The 19,724-nt window shown below is 41.9% G+C and overlaps 1 protein-coding gene across 5 annotated transcripts in view; it reads right to left on the bottom strand.

Moving 5' to 3' along the window:
* Positions 1 to 19,724, bottom strand: part of EPHA6 (EPH receptor A6) — an 861,217-nt gene that overhangs the window by 110,170 nt on the left and 731,323 nt on the right. For all 5 annotated transcript variants that reach the window (XM_048870007.2, XM_048869981.2, XM_048869987.2 and 2 more), the window contains one exon: positions 3,412 to 3,473. In XM_048870007.2, the coding sequence (XP_048725964.1) occupies positions 3,412 to 3,473 (62 nt within the window). The remainder of the gene's footprint in view (positions 1 to 3,411; positions 3,474 to 19,724) is intronic.

Consider the following 19,724-nt stretch of genomic DNA (forward strand, 5'->3'; position numbering starts at 1 on the left):
CTTCTGGGGTCCCTTCCAACCCTTATATTCTATGATTCTATGATTCCCTGCTGCTACTAGCTCTGCAGCAGCATCTCTCTCCTCTTCTCTCACCAGAGGACCGTTTTTTGAAGGTCTCAGGCAGCCCTTAATTGGACTCAGGTGTCCCTGGTTGACATGAGATAACCTCTTCTCATCAGCTTATTGGGAAAAGGACCTTTATCATTCCAGGGCTGATATACTTGCAATCTACCACTCTTTTACAGCTGTGCAGCCAGACTTTGTCACGACATATTTCAGGAACATAAGATCCGTGTGTGTCTCTTTCATATATATGTATTTTTTGAGTCTGCGGTCTATTTCATGTAAGCTTCTATGTGGTGCTTAAGGTATTGGTTTTGACCTAGCAAATCCTAAAGAGTTTGGACCATCTCTCTCCCTGTGTGATACCAAAGCAACATGAAGAAGCCTGATCTTGCATTTAAGACCCTGGACTGGGACTCAAGTGATCTGGGTTCAGTTCCCAGTTCTGCCACCCACTTCCTTTCTCTGTGATCTTGGGCAAGGCTCTTATTTTATTTTATTCATGGGAAACTGCAGCATGGGGATGAGGATAATATTTACTTTCGCCCACCCTTTGTTTGTCTTGTCTGTTTAGACTACAAGCTCTTTGGGGCAAGAATTGCCTTACTATGTATTTTGTAGTGCCTAGTACTATGGGGCCCCAATGGAGATAGGGGCATTTAGATTCTACTGAAATACAAGTAATAGCACTAAAGCTAACAATTCTCTGGTTTAAGAGCAGGGGCTGATTGTAAGATGTCTTCCATGAAGGTCTTTAAATTCTGCAGTTCACTTTCCACATTGGTCCATCAGAGCTCCCATATGATGACTTTCAGGAACTAAGATATCATTTTTTTTCAGGTTTTGGAGAAGGGCTGGGTTGAGGGATGTGGTGATAACATGCAGGGTAACATTTTTGGAGGAGCACTTGCTATGGTGGGGGATATTCTTATATTTTGGATTTTTATCCTTTGGCTGCATGTAAGAACACCCAGAGCTGTAGAAAGAAACTCTTTTAAATATGAAGAAATATAGATGTTGTGAAGTTCTTTGTATTGTGCATAATGTGATAATACAATTTTGCATAATACAAAAGTGTATTATGATTTAGAGATAAACTCTCTGTACTTCTTTGTATCTTCACAAAAGCATTTCAAAGTTTAGACTTAAGAAATCGGCAGGAAGTAACTATTTTTAATGAAGCAAACTGATTTCTTTTTAAATTTGATACTGGCAGTCATTTGCTTTGGTAATTATTAACAGAAATTCCAATGAAATCTCCACAATGTTTTCGGATGCTGATTATTATTTAAAATCTTGTCAAAAGGCATTTTTAAATAATAAACCAAATCTGCAGTGAGAAAGAAAGCTCAGAAAACAGCTGCAGAAAATAATGACTAGCACATTCCCAAACATTTTGCCTCAAAATATATTTGGTACAGTGTGAACACCATTGCTCCATAATTACCTCATAATTTTGATGATCTCAGCTTCTAACATAGTACTGTGAGTGCATATCAAGAATAGCTCATTAGATCCTACAGCTGTGCAGAGAAAGGTAATTGTGTGGAGGATTTCAGTATTTGAAATTGGCTTTCACCCTGATTCAGAACAAGACCCCAAAATTTCAAAGTTCTCCACAAAACAGAATGGAGCGCCAACTCAGAGAGACAATCTGCCTTGGAAGTCCAGGGGTCCCCAACTCAGAGGCAGTCTGACAGGTGACTCACAATGAGCCAGTGAGGTGAACTGCTGGGAAACCAGGTGAAGGTGTGCCTGGCAGAGGTGTTTTGAAATCTGCCTGCGTTTCCGAAGGAACTTTGCCTGTGAAACAGATCGTCAACTTCTGATGAAAAATTGTTATATTTGAATTTTTCTGACCACTTCTAGTAGATACATCATAGTGTTATCCAATCTTGATGGAAGAGAGGGAGAGTGAATGTTTGGGACCAGGGGAGAGAAAATGGGAACTCCTGAGTTTCCTAGTGTAGTGAACAGAAATAGAGGGTAGACGAAAAAATAGAGGGGAATTATCAAAATGGAAGGCAAAAAATACATAAAAGCATCTTCAGTAATGCTTTTAAGGTAAAACTCTCTTCCCTCCAGATACCTCATCTTTTCCTGTATTGACTATTACCACTCTCCCCTTCCTTGCCTTCCTCTCAACCCTGCCCTGGTCCATTCAAAATACAGTTGCTAATATCACCACCTTTGCCTGTTATTCTGATTACATCACCCCATCTTTGAATCCCTCCGTTGTCTCCTTCTTCCCCACATCATCACGTTCAAGTTTCTCGCACTTGCTTTTGAAGCCACTGACTGCTCTTCCCCTCCCTGCTTCTCTGCTCCTATATTATACCAAGCCACCCCCAAGTGTTGTCAGGTTTGACCCTCTGCTTATACACTTTCCCACAAATACTTTCACACTTTCTTCCACCTCATCCCTTATACATGGAATGCCCATTCCACACTAGTCCACAAAGCCACTTAGCCTCTCCTCTTCCGAATCTCACTTCAAGGCCTACGTTTATCATGATGGCAACTAATAATGGTGAGATGGACGGTCAGTGTGGCTTGCTGATATTTATACATGTAAGACAAATTTTAAATTATTCACATAGCTATCCTGAAATCGTAGGTTCCCTGCCGGTTTTGAGGGGTCTCTTAATGGAGGCTGGGCTTAAAGTAAGTGTATTTTCATGAACTGTGGAGAGTGCCAGAGCCCTCTACTGATGTGAGCAGAGGGCCCTGTATGACCTTGGGGGCAGCCTTTTCTTCCTTCCACCTCACTGATTAAAATCAAGTTCAAATGAAACAATTTCCCATGCTTTCTACATCCCTTCCTTAATAGTCACAGGGTGACCTTTAGGGGGAAAAGGTTAGTGTAGTGTAGTGTAGTGTAGAGACAGTGCACCAGTGAACTGTTTTCTAATTCAATTTGTTAAATGCAAGTAACCATAAATAATTACAAATCAGTTACCAACCCTGCTGTATACCTCCCCGAGCAAAAAATTATAACAAAGTATTTCTGAAAGTGATTGAGCAAAATGAACAGCTTCCATAAGGCAAGGCATTTGCGTTTCAATTTATCCTTTCCTTCATAATAGCACCATTTGAAATACATTTTGCTAAATATGGGAACTGCTCTTGTAGAAGAAATCAATTATATTCTTAAGTTTAAATCTTCTCTTTTCCAGTTATGCTCTAATGTATCACTGTACCTAAGAAATGTACCCTGGGGAAAATGCTTCTATTCTTCACTAAAAATCCATGAATAACATTATGTAAAAGTTAATTTATGATAAATGATTTAAAATCTTAACCTAGTATGGCTTCTTATTCAAATGTCATCAGAAAATGACACCTCACCCGCAGAAAGGAGTCAAGGGATCCATTCTCCATATATTCAACCACAATCATTACTGGTCTGCCTGCAAAGACAGCAAAGAAACACATTAGGATTATAGCTATATTAAGGGCTTGTTATATTTCCAGCTGTTACAAACAGATTATTTTAATTACTTAAATATGTAGCTCATTTTCAAAATCTTCCTCTACAGCACAAATGCATGTCATTGTTCTGTTATTCCTAAGCAACATTTTCAATCAATATTTTCTTTATTTGAGGCACTGAAGTAGCTGACTGCATACAGTTCATTTTGGCAGTGTTTTCTTTTCTTTAAAATAGTCAAACTAGAGTCCTCAATTCCAAACAGTTACCATTATTGTACCTGTCAGTGGGAGCAGTAGCATCTTCAACATGAAATGTGCAGTAATTACAGCTATATTCATAAAGAATACTTCTGAAAACACTCAAGGCAAAAAAAAAAAAAAAAAGGGAAATTGATAAATCCTCTCCAAAAGAAACCAAACCCAGGACCAAAATCTGCTCTGCCAAAGAAAAAGCATGTAAGCCAAAAACTTCAATGATGCTATATACTATGAAAGCAAAGAAATCTCTCCTTTATGGTGTGTGTGTGTGTGTATATATATATGTGTGTTTTGTTTTACTGATCTGCTTTTGGTGGAGTTTCTAAACCTACATGTCCGTGAAACATGGCCAGTGTATTTTTATCCATAGATATGCTGATGTAGTGTGGTCCTAGGCCACCAAAGCACTGAATTCAGTGCTTAATTTTTTCAAATCAATGGAACTATTCATGTGTTTAAGTAAACCATGTGCTTAAATGCTTTACTGGATTGGGGGCTATTGGGGTCTCTTATGTATTTCGTTCTGATTGACTACTGCAGATTTCCTAGTTGGTTCTGTATTATGTTCAGAAAAGAACCAGCTCAGAAATAGATTAACATATGGTTTTTACCAACATGTCCAACTTGCCCAGTTTTACATTTTATCTGTTGTATGTACCTAAAAGGCATCTTGCTGCTGGTATCCAGGCATGAGCTGTCACTCCAGAACTGCCTAGCAGGAACAGCCCAATTTACCTGCTAATCGGAGCCTACAGTGAGATGTTTCAGAATGGTTAGTACTACACAGGGTCAACTAATAAATACAAGACTAAAGTAATGATATGCAAGATTGTTGTTCTATCCACTTTTTCCTCCTGCCCAATCTCTTTGTGGCAATGCCTGTATCTGGAAGGGTCTATGTAAAACAGAACTTTTAACAACAGGTGCCATCATGACTTATCCCACTTCTCTGTAAACAGTCCCAATAATTTCAATTCCTTTGCAAGACCTTATGTAGAAGTCTTTCCCAGCCTATCTTTTTGTTTGTAGTTGGCTGTCCCTGGACTCATTCCTATTTCTGCTATACATTTTTTTCAGATGTGGTAATGAGACAGTAACACAGTAATCAGGGTAAGTGTGTACCAGTGATTTGCATAATGACATGATAATATTTCCACTCCTATTTTCTATCCCACTCTTTATACATGCTAACTTTTTGCATATTTTTTTGACTGACTGTGGACATTGTGGACAGTTCAATAAAATACATAGGCTCACTGACACTCAGGTCTTTCTCCTGAGTTGTTACAGTTAATTTAGAAATGAGAAAGGTATAGAAGTAGTTTGAGCTATTCTTTCAAATGTGCATTTACCTGCCCTTGTCAACAATGAGTTTCATCTGCCCTTGTGCTGCCCATTGACATAGCTTTGTCAAGTTTTTCTGAAGTTCCTCACAGTATTCTCTAGTCTTGACAAAGAAAAGTTTATCTGCAAATCTTTCTAGCTGTTTGTTCTCCTTCTTAGATCATCAGTAAATATAACAGTTCTGTTACTAATGCAAATCCCACTGTTATTCTTCTGCTGTGTTGAAAATTGATTTTTTATTTCTTTTTGTTTTCTGACAAAAATCCCCTGTCATCACAGCATCTCTCTCTCCGTTGTAACCCCATCTCTTGGAAAGGCCTCTTTGGTGTGTGAGGAATTATCAGACCCTCTTTTGTCCACTGAGTGGTGGGTCCCATGCAGGACTGGCCTTACCATGAGGTGAACTGAGGCGACCGCTTCAGGTGCCAGACTGTGGGGGGGGGGCACCACTAGGATTCAGAGTGTAGAAAATTGTGTCTGCTGCTGGTGCATATGTATTCTCTCTGCTCTAGATGCATAGAGATGGTGGAGTACTGTGCTGGAGGAAGTAGGGCACAAGAGACATAACAGGTAGGCAGGAGAAAAGGTAGGAGGGAATAACAGAAAGCAGCAGGAGCTGCAGGGAGAGAGGAGGAGGAGGAGCCTCTTATGTACCTCTCTAGCACCCCCAGGAGCCTGGACTGAGTAACACCAGCTTCTCAGGGAGCTTCCTGTTTCCTGCTGCTTCCCTGAACCCACTTGAGGAGAACAGGCAGTCAACTGATGTAGTAGGAGCCAGTTAGGCCCTTAAGATGCTGATATCTTCCATTATTTGTCCCCTTCAACTGAGTGTTGAGAGCCAGTATAGTGGCACACAACAGCAGTCATGAGTGAAAGAAGAAAACGCCCCTCTGGGGCAGCATTCAGAAAAAGAAAGCAAGCAAAGGAAGCTTTTCTATCTAAGCAGGAAGGAGCTCTCCTGAGATACACAGACACAAATGTTCACGGTGAGCCTTCCGACCGCAGTGAGGATGTGAGTGGTGAAGAGATGCCTGATCTTCCAGTTAGTCAAAGTGCAGGTAACCATGCACATTCCTGAAGAAAAGTGTATATCACAGAAGAGTGTGGTGGAGGTGCAAGAAACAGCTGCTGCTGAGTTTAGTTCCTTAAGTCTAGAGGATCCTGGACTGTGGAGCCACTTGAGCAGTAACTTGAGGGACTTCCTAGTACTGCATGAGCCACAGCAAGTGAAAAACTTCATGTTCCCCAAAGACAATGAAAATAGGAGTTTCCATCCAACACATTACTAGCGTGAAATCCCCACTGGTGACAAAGAGGAGAGGCCATGACTTATGTACTCAAAAACCCAGAATGCTGCATACTGTTTTTGTTGCAAGCTCTTCCAGTCGAATGTTCCAGCCACATTGGGTTCTACAGGAACAAAGGACTGGAAAAATCTGGCTAGAAATCTGGCATGCCATGAGAAGGCAGCAAATCACCAGAGAGCATGAGATGAGACAAAGGTTAAAGGCCACCATATATGATCAGCATCAAGAGAAGATTGCATCAGAGACTCTTTACTGGCAAAATGTTTCTAAAAAGGCTCATTGCCATTGTAAGAATGCTTGCTACCCAAAAACTAGCACTGCTTGGCACTTCAGATCAGCTGTATGTGCCAAACAATGGAAACTTCCTTAAAATTGTGGAGCTGATGGCTGAGTTTGATGCTGTACTTTAGGAGCATCTAAGAAGAGTCACCACCCAGGAAATGTACACATACCGCTACCCTGGAAAAACAATTCAAAATGAGATCATACAGTTACTGGCAACAAAAGTCAAGCAGAAGATTGTGGCAGATCGGAAGTCAGCAAGATATTACTCTGTTCTTCTGGACTGCACACCTGACATCAGCCATAGGGAACAAATGACTTTAATTGTATGTTTTGTAACAACAACAGAACCTAGTGAAAATGTCCCTTCAATGGTGACTATCAGAGAGCATTTTCTAGAATTTATTGACATTGATGATACTACAGGAGCTGGTATGACAAATGTGCTTCTTAAAAAGCTGAAAGATACGGGAATTGCGATAGCTGACATGAGAGGTCAGGGCTACGATAATGGTGTCAACATGAGCGGAAAGAACAAAGGAGTGCAGACATGAATCTGAGAGTTAAACCCTCGAGCTTTTTTTGTCCCAGGCAGTTCTCATTCATTGAACTTGGTAGTCAGTGATGCAGCATCAACTTTTAGTGAGGCTGCTGAATTTTTTAATGTAATTCAAAGCATCTATGTATTTTTCTCTGCATCAACTCATCGATGGCAAATTTTGAAGCAACATCTGGGAACATCCTCTCTGACACTGAAATCACTGAGTGCTACACGATGGGAAAGCCGAGTGGAGGCGATAAAGCCTCTCAAACACCAAATTGGGAAGATAGATGATGACATAGGTGCCATTATGGAGGATAATGCTATGACAGGAACTGTTCGTGGGAGAACAGTGGCAGAGGGAAATGGAATCACCAGAAACATACATCACTTCAAATTTCTGTGTGGCTTAGTGTTGTGGCATGACATACTGTTTGAAATAAATGTAAGGAAGAGACTCCAAGGTGTTGACCTAGATATATCTGGAGCAATGGAAGAACTGGACAAAGCAAAGTGATACTTACAGTCTTACCGGTCAGATGAGGGATTTCAAAATGTTCTGAAGAGTGCACAGAAATTGGCAGAGGAACTTCACACTGAAGCTATTTTCCCACCCATCCAAGAATACAAGAGTCACCGAAGAAGAAGACATTTTGATTATGAGGCATGGGATAATCTCATAAGAGACCCCAAACAACAATTCAAAGTTGAATTCTTTAACCAGGTGCTAGATTGTGCAATAAAGTCAGTTGAAGAACGTTTCATGCAGCTCAAGGAACACAGCAGTATATTTGGGATGTTGTATGATATTCCAAAACTCCTCACTGTACCTGAAGAAGACCTACACCAGCACTAGAGACAGTGTTGACACATGAGACATGTGCGATATTGATGCGAGTGATTTAGGGGAACTAAAAGCCTTTTCAAGATACATTTCAGCAGGATCAACTCCAAAGGCCGATCTGGAATATATGTGCACAAATAAGATGACCACCCTCTTTCCAAATGCTTTTGTTGCTCTGTGCATACTTCTAACACTTGCTGTAACAGTTGCCAGTGGAGAATGCAGTTTCTCCAAGCTGAAGTTAATAAAAACACATCTATGCTCCACAATGACACAGGAGAGGCTGGTCGGCCTTGCAGCCATCTCAATAGAGCATGAGCTGGCACAGACTGTCAACCTTCAGCAGGAAGCAGTTCAAAACTTTGCAACCAAGAAGGCACGGAAAGCACCACTTTGATTATTCAAACAGATAAAAATGCCAGTGTTTACTATGCAGACAAGAAAAGTTACATTTGCTGTTTAGGCATTTGAAAGTTAAGTGTTACTTAAAATTTTTGAACAAGGCATTTTAAGTTGTTAGTTCTCCTTTATTGGGGTAGGTAGCAGAGCAGTACCATGAGAGGAGCAGAACAGGAAGAAGGCGGAATTGAGACCTTTCAAAGTTTTGGCCCAAGCGTGGGGACATGGGGGCATCATTTGAGCTCCCCGCCTCAGGTGCCAAAATGTTGTGGGCCAGCCCTGGTCCCATCTATGAGTTTATCCAACTCAATTTGTTTCTGATCTTATACATCCACTGATTATTACTATGGGTTTTACTCTGACTGGGTGCTATGACATAAGTTTTATTTTGAAATTAGAAACTAGTGAGGGTTATTAATTTATTATTATTATTTAAATATTTTCTTCACCTCATGCCAGTAATGATAACTAACTGAGCAGCCTACTATTCTTAGTGCCAAACTCCTAAGCAGCCCAAACTCACTTGGTATGAATTTGACTCATATAAAAACTAGTTCTACCTCTCCCTCCCAGGCAGGGAGAAACCAGAAATAACTTCCACAATGTAGACAAAGGCAACTTGCAATAAATTTAAGGGTAGAACAGGCCTACAGATGCTTATTGCTGCATTTGGTTTGACATGAGTTATCTAGCAACTTTTCTTGTTTAGTATAACTACCAAAAAAAGAAGTGTGTGGAAAATTCTCCATTTGAAGGGAATGATGATGTGGCATATCCAGCTATGAAACGGAGACCTCTAGTTTACTATGAGCTCTTCCTTTGTACTATTCAGCAGCCATTTTGTAGAGTTCTATTCTTTCCAGGTTTTATTCCACTCTCATCTCCATAATATCTGAAAGCCTTCCAGAAGTATATGAAGCAATGTGACTAACATCTGCTCCATGTGATTTTTCCCCTTTCTTCTCCTAGGGTAAAATTGTGAGTATTATTTTTTAATTATTTGATGTCTTCTGGTGGTTGCAGTCTGTGACAGCATCCCGACCTGGTGGTTATAGGATACGGAAACCCAGGCCCTCCCACTCCACCAGGTTCTGATCCAGGATCCTTCTTGAGTAAGGCAGGAGTCCGCTACCTGTGCTCTGGCTAACTCTCTCCACTGGTCCTCTTCTTACCTCTCTGCCCCTCCCCTTGGGGCTCATTGTGGCTGGCAATTGTCCCTGATCCATGGGTCTCAACAAGGTAGAGTGTCTCAGATTCATGCAGCAGACCTCCCCCTGGGAATACCTTCCTGGTGTAGTCTCTCTGCAGCAGCAAGTGCAGGACTGCCTCTTTCCGCCCACCCCCTGCTGTGCTGAGGAGGCTCTCTTTTAAGTCCTTCTTTCAACTGGAGCATGCCCAGAGGGCCTGTCAGGGTGGGTCTTCCTGGGCCTAGAGTTGCTCCTGCATTCTTAACTCTGCAGTGTGGGGTTTAGCCACCCCATCACAGTACTATGGAAGGCAAGGTCCAAGAAATGCGCCAAGTTCTTGAAACAAAAGTGAGCATGTTTTAGATGGTTTTAAGATCCTCTGACAGTTTGTTTCACAGCCATGGACTGGCCCCTTTGAAAGCTCGGTCTCCTGCACAAATGGGCTTTACCCATGGACTGCTCCCTAGTTTCCGAGGAGCAGAGTTGTCTATCATAGTCCTCATCCCAGAGTTTCAGATGATATCTTTGGTGAACAGGCTATTGAGCTCTTTGAAGATAAGGACAGAAACCTTGAATAGGACTTGATATTGTGTGGGAAGCCAAATGAAGGAATATGTTGCTGAGGCCAGGTCACTGTCTGCCAGGATTAGATGTCATCTTTTTGCCACTTGGAGATGTAGATAGTGTTTCTTGTGGACACAGCTAGGTGAGAGTTTTATGGCTCTCAGGAATCCCAGGAGCTATCTTAAACTGTGGACTGAAATGACCAGTTGTGGGAGTGTACTTTCAACCAAACCAGACCACACAGTGGCTGCAAACTCCTCATTTTGACAACCCGCATCACTTGCATTGTGCTTGGGTTTAGCTGATAGATGAACAGTTGGTTGATGTTGATCTCCACCAAGCACTGGGCCAAGAGTGATGTCAAATGTGGCAAAGACAAGGTAGAGCTGTGTGTCATCTGCATACTGCAACACTTGCGTCTATGTTGTCTTACCAGTTACCTTAGTGGTTGCACGTTGATGTTGAATAGCATCAGAGAGAGAATAGATCATTGTGGGACTCCAGAAGTGAGAGTTCTAGGTGTGGAGGTGCAGTTTCCCATCACTATTCTATGGCTGAATCCTAAGGAGGACTCAAACCATTTCAGCACATTACCCATCTGAAGAAGGTTACAGAGTTGCTGGGGAAGTAGTATCTCATGATCAATAGTGTCAAATGCTGCAGAGGTCTAGGAGAATTAGAAGGACAAGTGCCTTCTATCAATCAATAGTGGAAAATCACCCAACATAGCCACTAATATGGTTTTCCATCCTGGTTTGAATCCAAATTTTGCTGGGTCTAGGATGTTGGCTTCAGTTACATGAACTTGTACGCAGCCTTTGACTCGCTTCTGTATCAGCTTGCTCAGGAACAGAACGTTGACACTGGATGGTAATTAGCTAGATGTGATGCATAAAATGCAGGTTTCTTCACTGTTGATTGTACTATTGCATGTTTGAAGGAGGAAGGGAAGATTCCTTCCCTAAATGAAGCATTAACTATTTGGGTAGTTTTTGGCCTGTAACATGGCACACCTTCATTGTGCTCTTTGCTGGAGGCATTGTGAGGGATCACGGCCCTGAACCCAGGTTCAGGGATCCCTAGGCAGCATTCAGGCCATGGCTGCCACCCAGCAGCTCACCTGGGTAAGTAGGAAGGGTCTAGGGAAGGGATCACTCACAGAGGGTCCCATACCCAAAGCACCCACTTGGGGGAAAAATCTCTCCCCGTCATGGAATTGGCTAAGGAGTACTATATAAACCAGGAATAACAACAGAAAGTTGTCTGATTTAGATGATATGCTATGTGAAAATTAAAAAATAACTTTTAAAAACTCATATGTAGTTAGTTCCCTTTGTGCCATACACCTGAGGAGGCTCAAGAACATGTTATTTTACATGTAATTAGCATGGATATGTGTAAAAAACCACCTGTTTCAAATGGTAGCGCAGGAAGGACATGATTTGCTAAAAGCACCCATATATGCACCTGTGGCATCACACCGACAGAAGAGACATGCATCTGAAGATCTGTACCTTGTGAACTGTGGGAAAATTCTAGTGGAGCACAAGTTAAGCCACTGAGGCTACTGGTAGCTCCTCACAAACTCAAATTTGTACTCCTGCCGCCATGCTTATAGTAAGAGTCTGCCTACACCAGATGCTTTATTTATGTTTGACTGCCATGGTCCAATAGAAATGGAAAGGAGAGGCCTCCAAATTAGCCACCTATAACCTCCAGCAGAATAAGGCCTCTGTGAAAAGTGTTTAGAGTCTTAACTAGAGGTGTTGTAAAGTTTACAAAAGGGGCCATAACGGGAAACTCCCTATTCCAAACCCATTTGAAATTTCTTCTAGGGTTGGTATCAGAGCCTAATCAGTCCATATACCTTTGATTTCAGGGTCATATCCAAAATCAGAGGGGGGGGGCTAGTTTATTGATCTTATGCAGCCAAAATCTTGTGAAAACAGCAATTTTCATAGAAATTCAGTCCAAGATTGTGGTGATCTTGTGAGAACAGATGATCATGAGAATGTTGCCATCACTTGAACAGCTTGCAAGATTTTGGAACCATCGAATAAGTCCCCAAACTCTAGCCCTGATTTGGCCTCAAGATCAAACCCTAACCTGGGATCGAACACTGCCACCTCAAATAATCTTTTCACAGAGATCCTTATAAAGGCAGGATATTATTTCCTATTGTACTGCAGTGCCTGACAAAACCATTACAAATGTAAGATACTAGACCCAAGCTTAACAGACCGCTGGTGATGGTCAGTAAGATATTCAAAACTGTACTTTAGACTTGATTTTTGACAAGTGATATTATGAAATGTTTGAACTAGCATAATGTTTGTCTTTTGAGTATAATGTAGATCAGAAATGTCTGGATTACTGTTTGATACTTAAAGCTATGGGAAGAAGGACAACATAAAGATGTAATCAAATATCAGATTCTAATGGCCCCATTATAATCAGAAATAGTCCTTATGGAAGTCAGTAACAGCCTTTCCACAGAGTTTCCAGTTTACACTGAAGTTATTTAAAAAAACCTAACTTCTATTAGTATTGATAGTTGTACTTGTACAGCACTTTTCATACAATGAACTCAAAGCACTTTACAGACGATCTATGAAGTCTCAAGTCTCTCTGTGAGGCAGGGATTATTGCAGTTTTACGGAAATGGAAACTCAAGTATAGAGAGGTTAAATTACTTCTTCCACTCACACAGTGTCAGTAACAGAGCTAGTGACTGAATCCTCAACATCTGACTCCAGTTCTGTGCACTAATTATTAAACCAGGAGTTCTCAGCCTGAAACTCACCACTTCCAGGGGGGCTGTGGTCAGCTATCAGGTGATTAGAACCACCCTGCCCTTTCTAGAATGCTAAACAGAACAGGGTTCCTGGCTAGACAGAGAGAAGTCTTCTGTACAGGAAAAGGCTGAGAACCCATGTCGTAGACATTTCTCTCTCTTTAGGTGTGAGACAGCATACATTACTATTTATATTACAGTAGCACTTTGAGGCCCCATTGTGCTGAATGATGTACACACATAGGAAGACACTGCTCCTCCCTCAAAGACTTTACAGTCCAAACAAAGCAACTATTACTTATTTAGCTCATAAAGGTACACAGTATCTATTCTTTGTCTCTTTAAATTAGAAGGTCTTCAGGTAGGGACTGTACCCTCTTCTAGCTGTACAGCACCTGGCACAATAGGGCTCTGATGCTGAATGGTCTTTGGGTGCTGCCCTCACATATATATAATGTATATATTTAAAATGATAATTGAAATGGCAGATGCTCGACTTTTTTTTATTCTGTTGCCTACAAGGCCCGATACTCCAGGAAGATCACAAGTAACTCCAGACCTGTCATTCGTGGTCGTCCTCTCTTTCCCTGATATTGTATCTCACTTTTTCCTCTTTTCAATGTGTGTGTATCACTTTGAGTCTAATTGCAAGCGTGAATCGATAGTATTAAAGCTGCTTTAGTGATTGGTTCATGTGGGCCTCGTAATGATCCAGTCTGCTTTTCTCATTCAATATGTCACTTAAGTGACAGACCTGGTCACAATATTTAATTGCACAAGGAAGCTGGATTCCTTAGGCTGCTCCTCAAAACTGAATCCTCAACTGGCAATACTACCTGCTGCCTCCATTTGACTGTTACTTTACAGGACTTTCAATGCAGATCAGAGCAGCACAAGTGGCTAAAACATCCTTGATTGATGCTTTGCCACCTCAGGGCATACATTACATTTTTTTGTATTTTGCATTAATTAATTCATTCAGGATTTCATTTTTTGTAAAAGCAAGAAAGAAGAAATATCTGCTATACATGGTAGTGTAACTTTAAATACCAGATGCATTTACAATTCATATTTATTTTTAATTTCCCTTCTAATTTTCTCCATAACATAGGATTTTGATAGTATGTAATTTAATTGAATGATAGAGTGATGAATAAGGATGAGACTATAAAGTATCAAATCAATGACAAAATATTCAGTTTGTTGTCTCCTGTTGTCATTTTAAATAATGCAGCAAAGCCCACTTTAATGAATTTTTTATGTAAGATTAAATCCTCCAAAAACAAATATATTTAGTATATGTTAATCTCTACAGTCTTTATTTATAAGGAAATCTTTAATATCTGCCATGGGAATAAAACTGTTAAAGTAAACACAGGATATTTATTAGTACAGTATATAAAGAGAGAGAGAGAGAGAGGGTTGTAAGACCTGGTTTCTGTAATTTACGTGAAAATATCTTCAGGTCATCTCTACAAGTCACAGTTCATACTTTTATCTGGTATCCTCCCATTTAAGGGCCATATTCTGGTTTGTATTACAGCCATATGTCTCCCACTGAAGCTAGAAAGTGGCCCTAATTTAGTAAATGCACAGTCCTGCTTCTAATTAGGATTAGCTCTTTTAGAATTTAAAAATGCTCATCGTAAACTCCCCACTTTCCTCATGTAAATGTTCAGGGCTCAAAACCCCAAGTCTAGTTACACTTGTGCTGTTTCTTATACACCAGGGGTTTCAAACTCGTGGCCCGCCGGGTTATTTTCTGCAGCCCACCAACTCCCCGCGGCACCCCTGTCCCCCCAGCATTTAACTAGAGCGACTCCAGCCCAGCACGCACCAGGGGCAGGGCAGGCTCCCTCCCTGCCGTGCCCCCGCGCCGCTCTGGGAAGCGGCCGGGACCTGAGTGGGGGTGTCTGTGTGTTGCCCTGGCCGCTCCTCCAGGTACCACCCCCGAAGCTCCCATTGGCCACGGTTCCCCGTTCCCAGGCAGGCCTGCCCTGCCCCCGGTGTGCGTTGGGCCGGAGCCGCCCCCTGAACTGCTTCTGCAGCCGAACCCCCTGCCCTGAGCCCCCTGCTGCACCCCACACCCTGACCCCCTGCCCTAAGCCCTCTGCCGCACCCCTCCTGCACCCCAACCCCCTGCCCTGAGCCTCCTGCTGCATCCTGCATCCCGACCCCCTGCCCTGAACCCCCTGCTGCACCCCACACCCCTTCTGCACCCCAACCCCCTGCCCTGAGCCGCCTGCCACACCCTGCACCCTGACCCCCTGACGCACCCTGCACCCCTCCAGCATCCCAACCCCCTGCTGCACCCTGCACCCCTCCTGCACCCCCTGGGGGCAGGGAGGGGGCAGAGTTGCGGTGGGGATTTCAGGGAAGGGGTTGGAATGGAGGTGGGAAGAGGCGGGGCAGGGGCAGGGCCTCACAGAAGGGGTGGAGTGGGGGCGGGGCAGGGGCAGCGGTGTGAGGGGTGGTCAGTGGTGCGGCCCTCGGGCCAATGTACTATTTCTCATGTGGCCCTCGTGATCATTTGAGTTTGAGACCCCTGTTATATACAATATGCATTGGCAGAGTTTATTGCTCTATCTTTCTAGATGCTTCACAGCTATTACTGGTAACAGAAGTTATAGTAGTGATGTACACTGGTGGGACAGTAGATTCCAGGGAATAAATGTTTTCCCAAGAGACTTTAAAAAAAATACCCATCAAACAAAAACAAACACCCCAAAAACCAATGATGCAGAAAAGCAGCTGTACAACCAGTCAAATTTTACAGTATTAAATCAAAAACTAACAAAACCAACTCATGTACAAATCAAATGATGAATTTACCACAAATAATCGTATTTATACGAATTGTTTTAAATTAGAGATGATCCCAAACTGAAATTTGTATTCCAAATACCCTAAAAGGATGGACGTGCAGAATGTGGAGTTGCTCGCCCAAACTCCCGTTAGTCCCTGGCCACTAGGATCTGTGCTAGGCCAGCATAAACACTGCCATTTGAATAATATAGTTAAGGAATGACTCTCAGAGCTGGGTGTATACATCCTTGGCAAATAAACAACAGTAATGTACAATATATTGAAGAACATTATTTGCTGAATACTATTTAATACACACACACAAATGGCCCATAGCTGCCATTCCTAAATGACCAGAGTTTATTGTGTCTACATAGTATTTGAAAAATTGCATATTGTTCTTTGAAGTGTTTTTCTGCAAATTTTCATTCACTACATCTTGTTCTTCTGGTTTAATTTTGTTCTTTTCACGCCTTTTCCAAGCTTTCTCCTTCCCAGCTTATTTATAAAAGCCTTGTGGTCTCTTTCAGTATACTATACTGCCCTGTATATCCCTCCTATATAGCTGCAGTTTTTTCAATGAAATGCCGAGTTCTGTTTCTTCTGAAGACTTCAGTGGGAAGAGGAGCAGACCCAAATACACGTAAAACTTACAAACAGAATAAACATGGCATTGCTATCACAAACTGCTCTGGGACATAGGCAGGTTTTTTTAATTTAAACTACTGGGAACCTTAAATATGCACTCAGAGGGTCTTCCTCGCATTTTCCTGTTGAGAACCAAGGGGGATATAGAAGTTTTAAAATTCCCAGTTCTCCATTGGCTGAGCTCCCAGTCCCAGGGGGATCCATGTCTACACTGCAATTAAACACCCACGTCTAGCCTGTGTCAGCTGACTCAGGCTTGCAGGGCTTGGGCTGTAAAACAGCAGTTCAGACATTTGGGCTTGGGCTGGAACCTGAGCCCTGAGACCCTCCATCTTCCTGGGGTCCCAGAGCTCAGGCTGCAGCCTGAGCCTGAAGTCTACACTGCAGTAGACATGCCATGGATGCCAGGATCATGTGTGTGTTGGCCCTGTACCTCCAAACTGCTTCCTAGCCTCCCCATGTCCTCTCCTCCCTCTATGTCAGGAAACATCCAAAGGTGCCATAAACCCAGGTGTACCCACTGCCCTAGCCATAGGGGTTTCACATCCTGGATGAGGAACATTCTTTAAAATAAACCTGATTTAGGAGGTGAATCCCTGCAAGGCTGAGAAAAGGACAATGCTTTAAAATGTTCCCTGTCTCCTCCGGCCTGCCACCTCTCCAGTCCCAAATCATCTGGTTTTCCGACAAAAGGGATTCTGCAGGATTGGGGGAATATTTTGGGGAAAGCTGTTTCCATGTTTATAGTTTCTCCCTTTTCCTGATCCAGTCCATCCCCACTCTCCATTCCATTTGTGGAAGCAAAGAGATTGCAGTAGTAGAGGCAAAGCACGTGGCAACTTTTTTCTATAGTTAGGCTGTACAAGTTTGATAAATGTACTGGTCAAATTTTTATTTTTACTGTTAATTTTCATTTTAGCTTTCCAGCCAGTTTTCTTTTAACAATTTTACATTCCTTCAAGATCTGCCTTGTTGGGGTCAATGCTGTGTTACTGCCTTTTCTACAGACTTATCACCATTACATATCTGATGCAAGAAAAGCCAAGTTCTGCCTTGGAGCAGTCTTATTCATCATATTCAGCTCATTTCCAACAGGTAAACCTCCAAAATATACATTCAAAATACAAACACTTGGCCATTCAATGGTCTGTGGGTCTGTCTAGCTGACCATGCATGCTTTAACACACTTCAAACATACATGTAGGGAGAACAACTTTCAGTGCTTTATAAAGTGACTACAGAATGGGGGCTGACTAATAATAATTATTCTGTGTACTCCTATGATAGCTCTCATCTGAGGACCTCAAATTGCTTTCCAGACAGTAAGCCTTAATAGCCCTGTGAAACAGGTAAGTAAATCCATGTTATATCTGGGTCAGCAGACAGAGATTAAGTGACTTGCCCAAGATGTCAGTGACCCAGAACCTCAGCTGTGGCAGAAGAACACACAGCGCAGCCAGGAGGAAGTTTGGTCTCAATGTGCTTTTGATCATCTTTGTGCTCCCTTGATCCCATGAAGGCCGTGTGCCAGGCCAGGCCTCTGCAGTAATTGGAGCAGCCTGGAGACTGCTCTAAATTATATCAGCTGACAATAGCTCAATGGACCATTAGAGCTACCAGCGATTACTGATGCGCAGTAAAGCCTTGGCCATCTATCCTACAGCCATTTTGTCCGCTCTTCTGTTCTACAGAAGGATCCTACATTGGTTTTAGGACTACTTTCCACCAGTAGAGTGGTACAAAGCAGCAGACAAGATGGGTTCAGTGGCAGAGACAAGAACAGAACTTGGGAGTTGCAGTTTGCACAGTCTGGCCCTTATGCCAAGGAGCAAAGGAAAACGGTTACCTAAATTAATAACAGGTTCACTTTGGGCTTAATTCAAAGGATGGATAAAGTGTTTAGCCCAGTTAGATTATGGCCAGTAAAGGCAGCCCTAGTATAACTACATTTCAATACAATTTACTTATTTAATCTAATGCTGACATTTCACCCCTAAAAGCTGCTGTCCTAACATTTTTGATGTTCATACCACTATACACTTTCCTGTGTGAAGGGCAAGGGACATTCCAAAGTGAGAAAACGTGATTTCTGTCCCCAAATGAAGTCTCATTCGTTAAGTGGTCTCTTGCTTTATTGACCTCGTAGTATGTCATAAAAATAAAAGGAGTACTTGTGGCACCTTAGAGACTAACCAATTTATTTGAGCATAAGCTTTCTTGAGCTAGAGCATCCGATGAAGTGAGCTGTAGCTCACCAAAGCTTATGCTCAAATAAACTGGTTAGTCTCTAAGGTGCCACAAGTCCTCCTTTTCTTTTTGCGAATACAGACTAACACGGCTGCTACTCTGAAACCTGATAGTATGTCATGGAGTTTAAACAAAATGACATCTGCATATCAAAGGCTCCTATGCTCCATCAATATTCAATTTCCATAATACATAAGAGCTACTTAGAAGGATGTAAGAGGAAATAGAAACATTATACAAATTCACATAGTATCTGTGCCCAGGGAAATTAGGTGCATTAAATTTAAAAAACAACAACCTTTTGTCAAAAGTACAGGTTTCAGAAGTTTAAGGAAAATCAATAGAAAAAAAATGCATGCCTAGTGCTGCAGGAAAGCATGTTTCTCTGCCCTTATAAATACCCCAAGAAGTGCTCAACCTTGTCAAACTGTTACTTCCGTCATTCCGTGAAAGGTCAGCGAAAGCTTAGGTTATCTGTCACATAATTCCTGGTCATGTCCTGTTTATCTCGTATACACTGTATTTCAAAATATTGTTTATATATTTTTCATTTATCATTTTGACAGCACTTGTGTTGCTTGTTTCCACCCTCACGCACAATGAGCAAAAACTGGATGCAATTATCACTGCCTACAGAGACCAAGGATTACTGTGCTAATGATTACTGCTTCACTAATTATAGGTAAATGTTCAAAAGGTTAAGTGAAGTTTGGTTTCATATCTGAAACTATCCAAAGTTGTTGAGCCAGCATCTTCCTCTCATTGCCTATGAATCTCTTTTTGCTTTCATGTGCATTTTCAATTCAGAAGCAGTTGGGGCTAGGCAGAAAGACTATGGACACTTCTGAAGCCCATAACTGTGTCTTCAGTTGTGAGGTGAGTGATATTCTCTATATTAAAATCATGAGTCAGGCCCCCCAAAATTGTGGGATTGACTTAAAATCATGAAATTTTAAAAATAAATCTGGGTTTCTTTTATTTCTCCTCTGGGTTGAAGCCTTTAGCGGAT

This window comes from Caretta caretta, chromosome 1, assembly GCF_965140235.1.
Source record: "Caretta caretta isolate rCarCar2 chromosome 1, rCarCar1.hap1, whole genome shotgun sequence".
NCBI classification, from domain to species: domain Eukaryota; kingdom Metazoa; phylum Chordata; order Testudines; family Cheloniidae; genus Caretta; species Caretta caretta.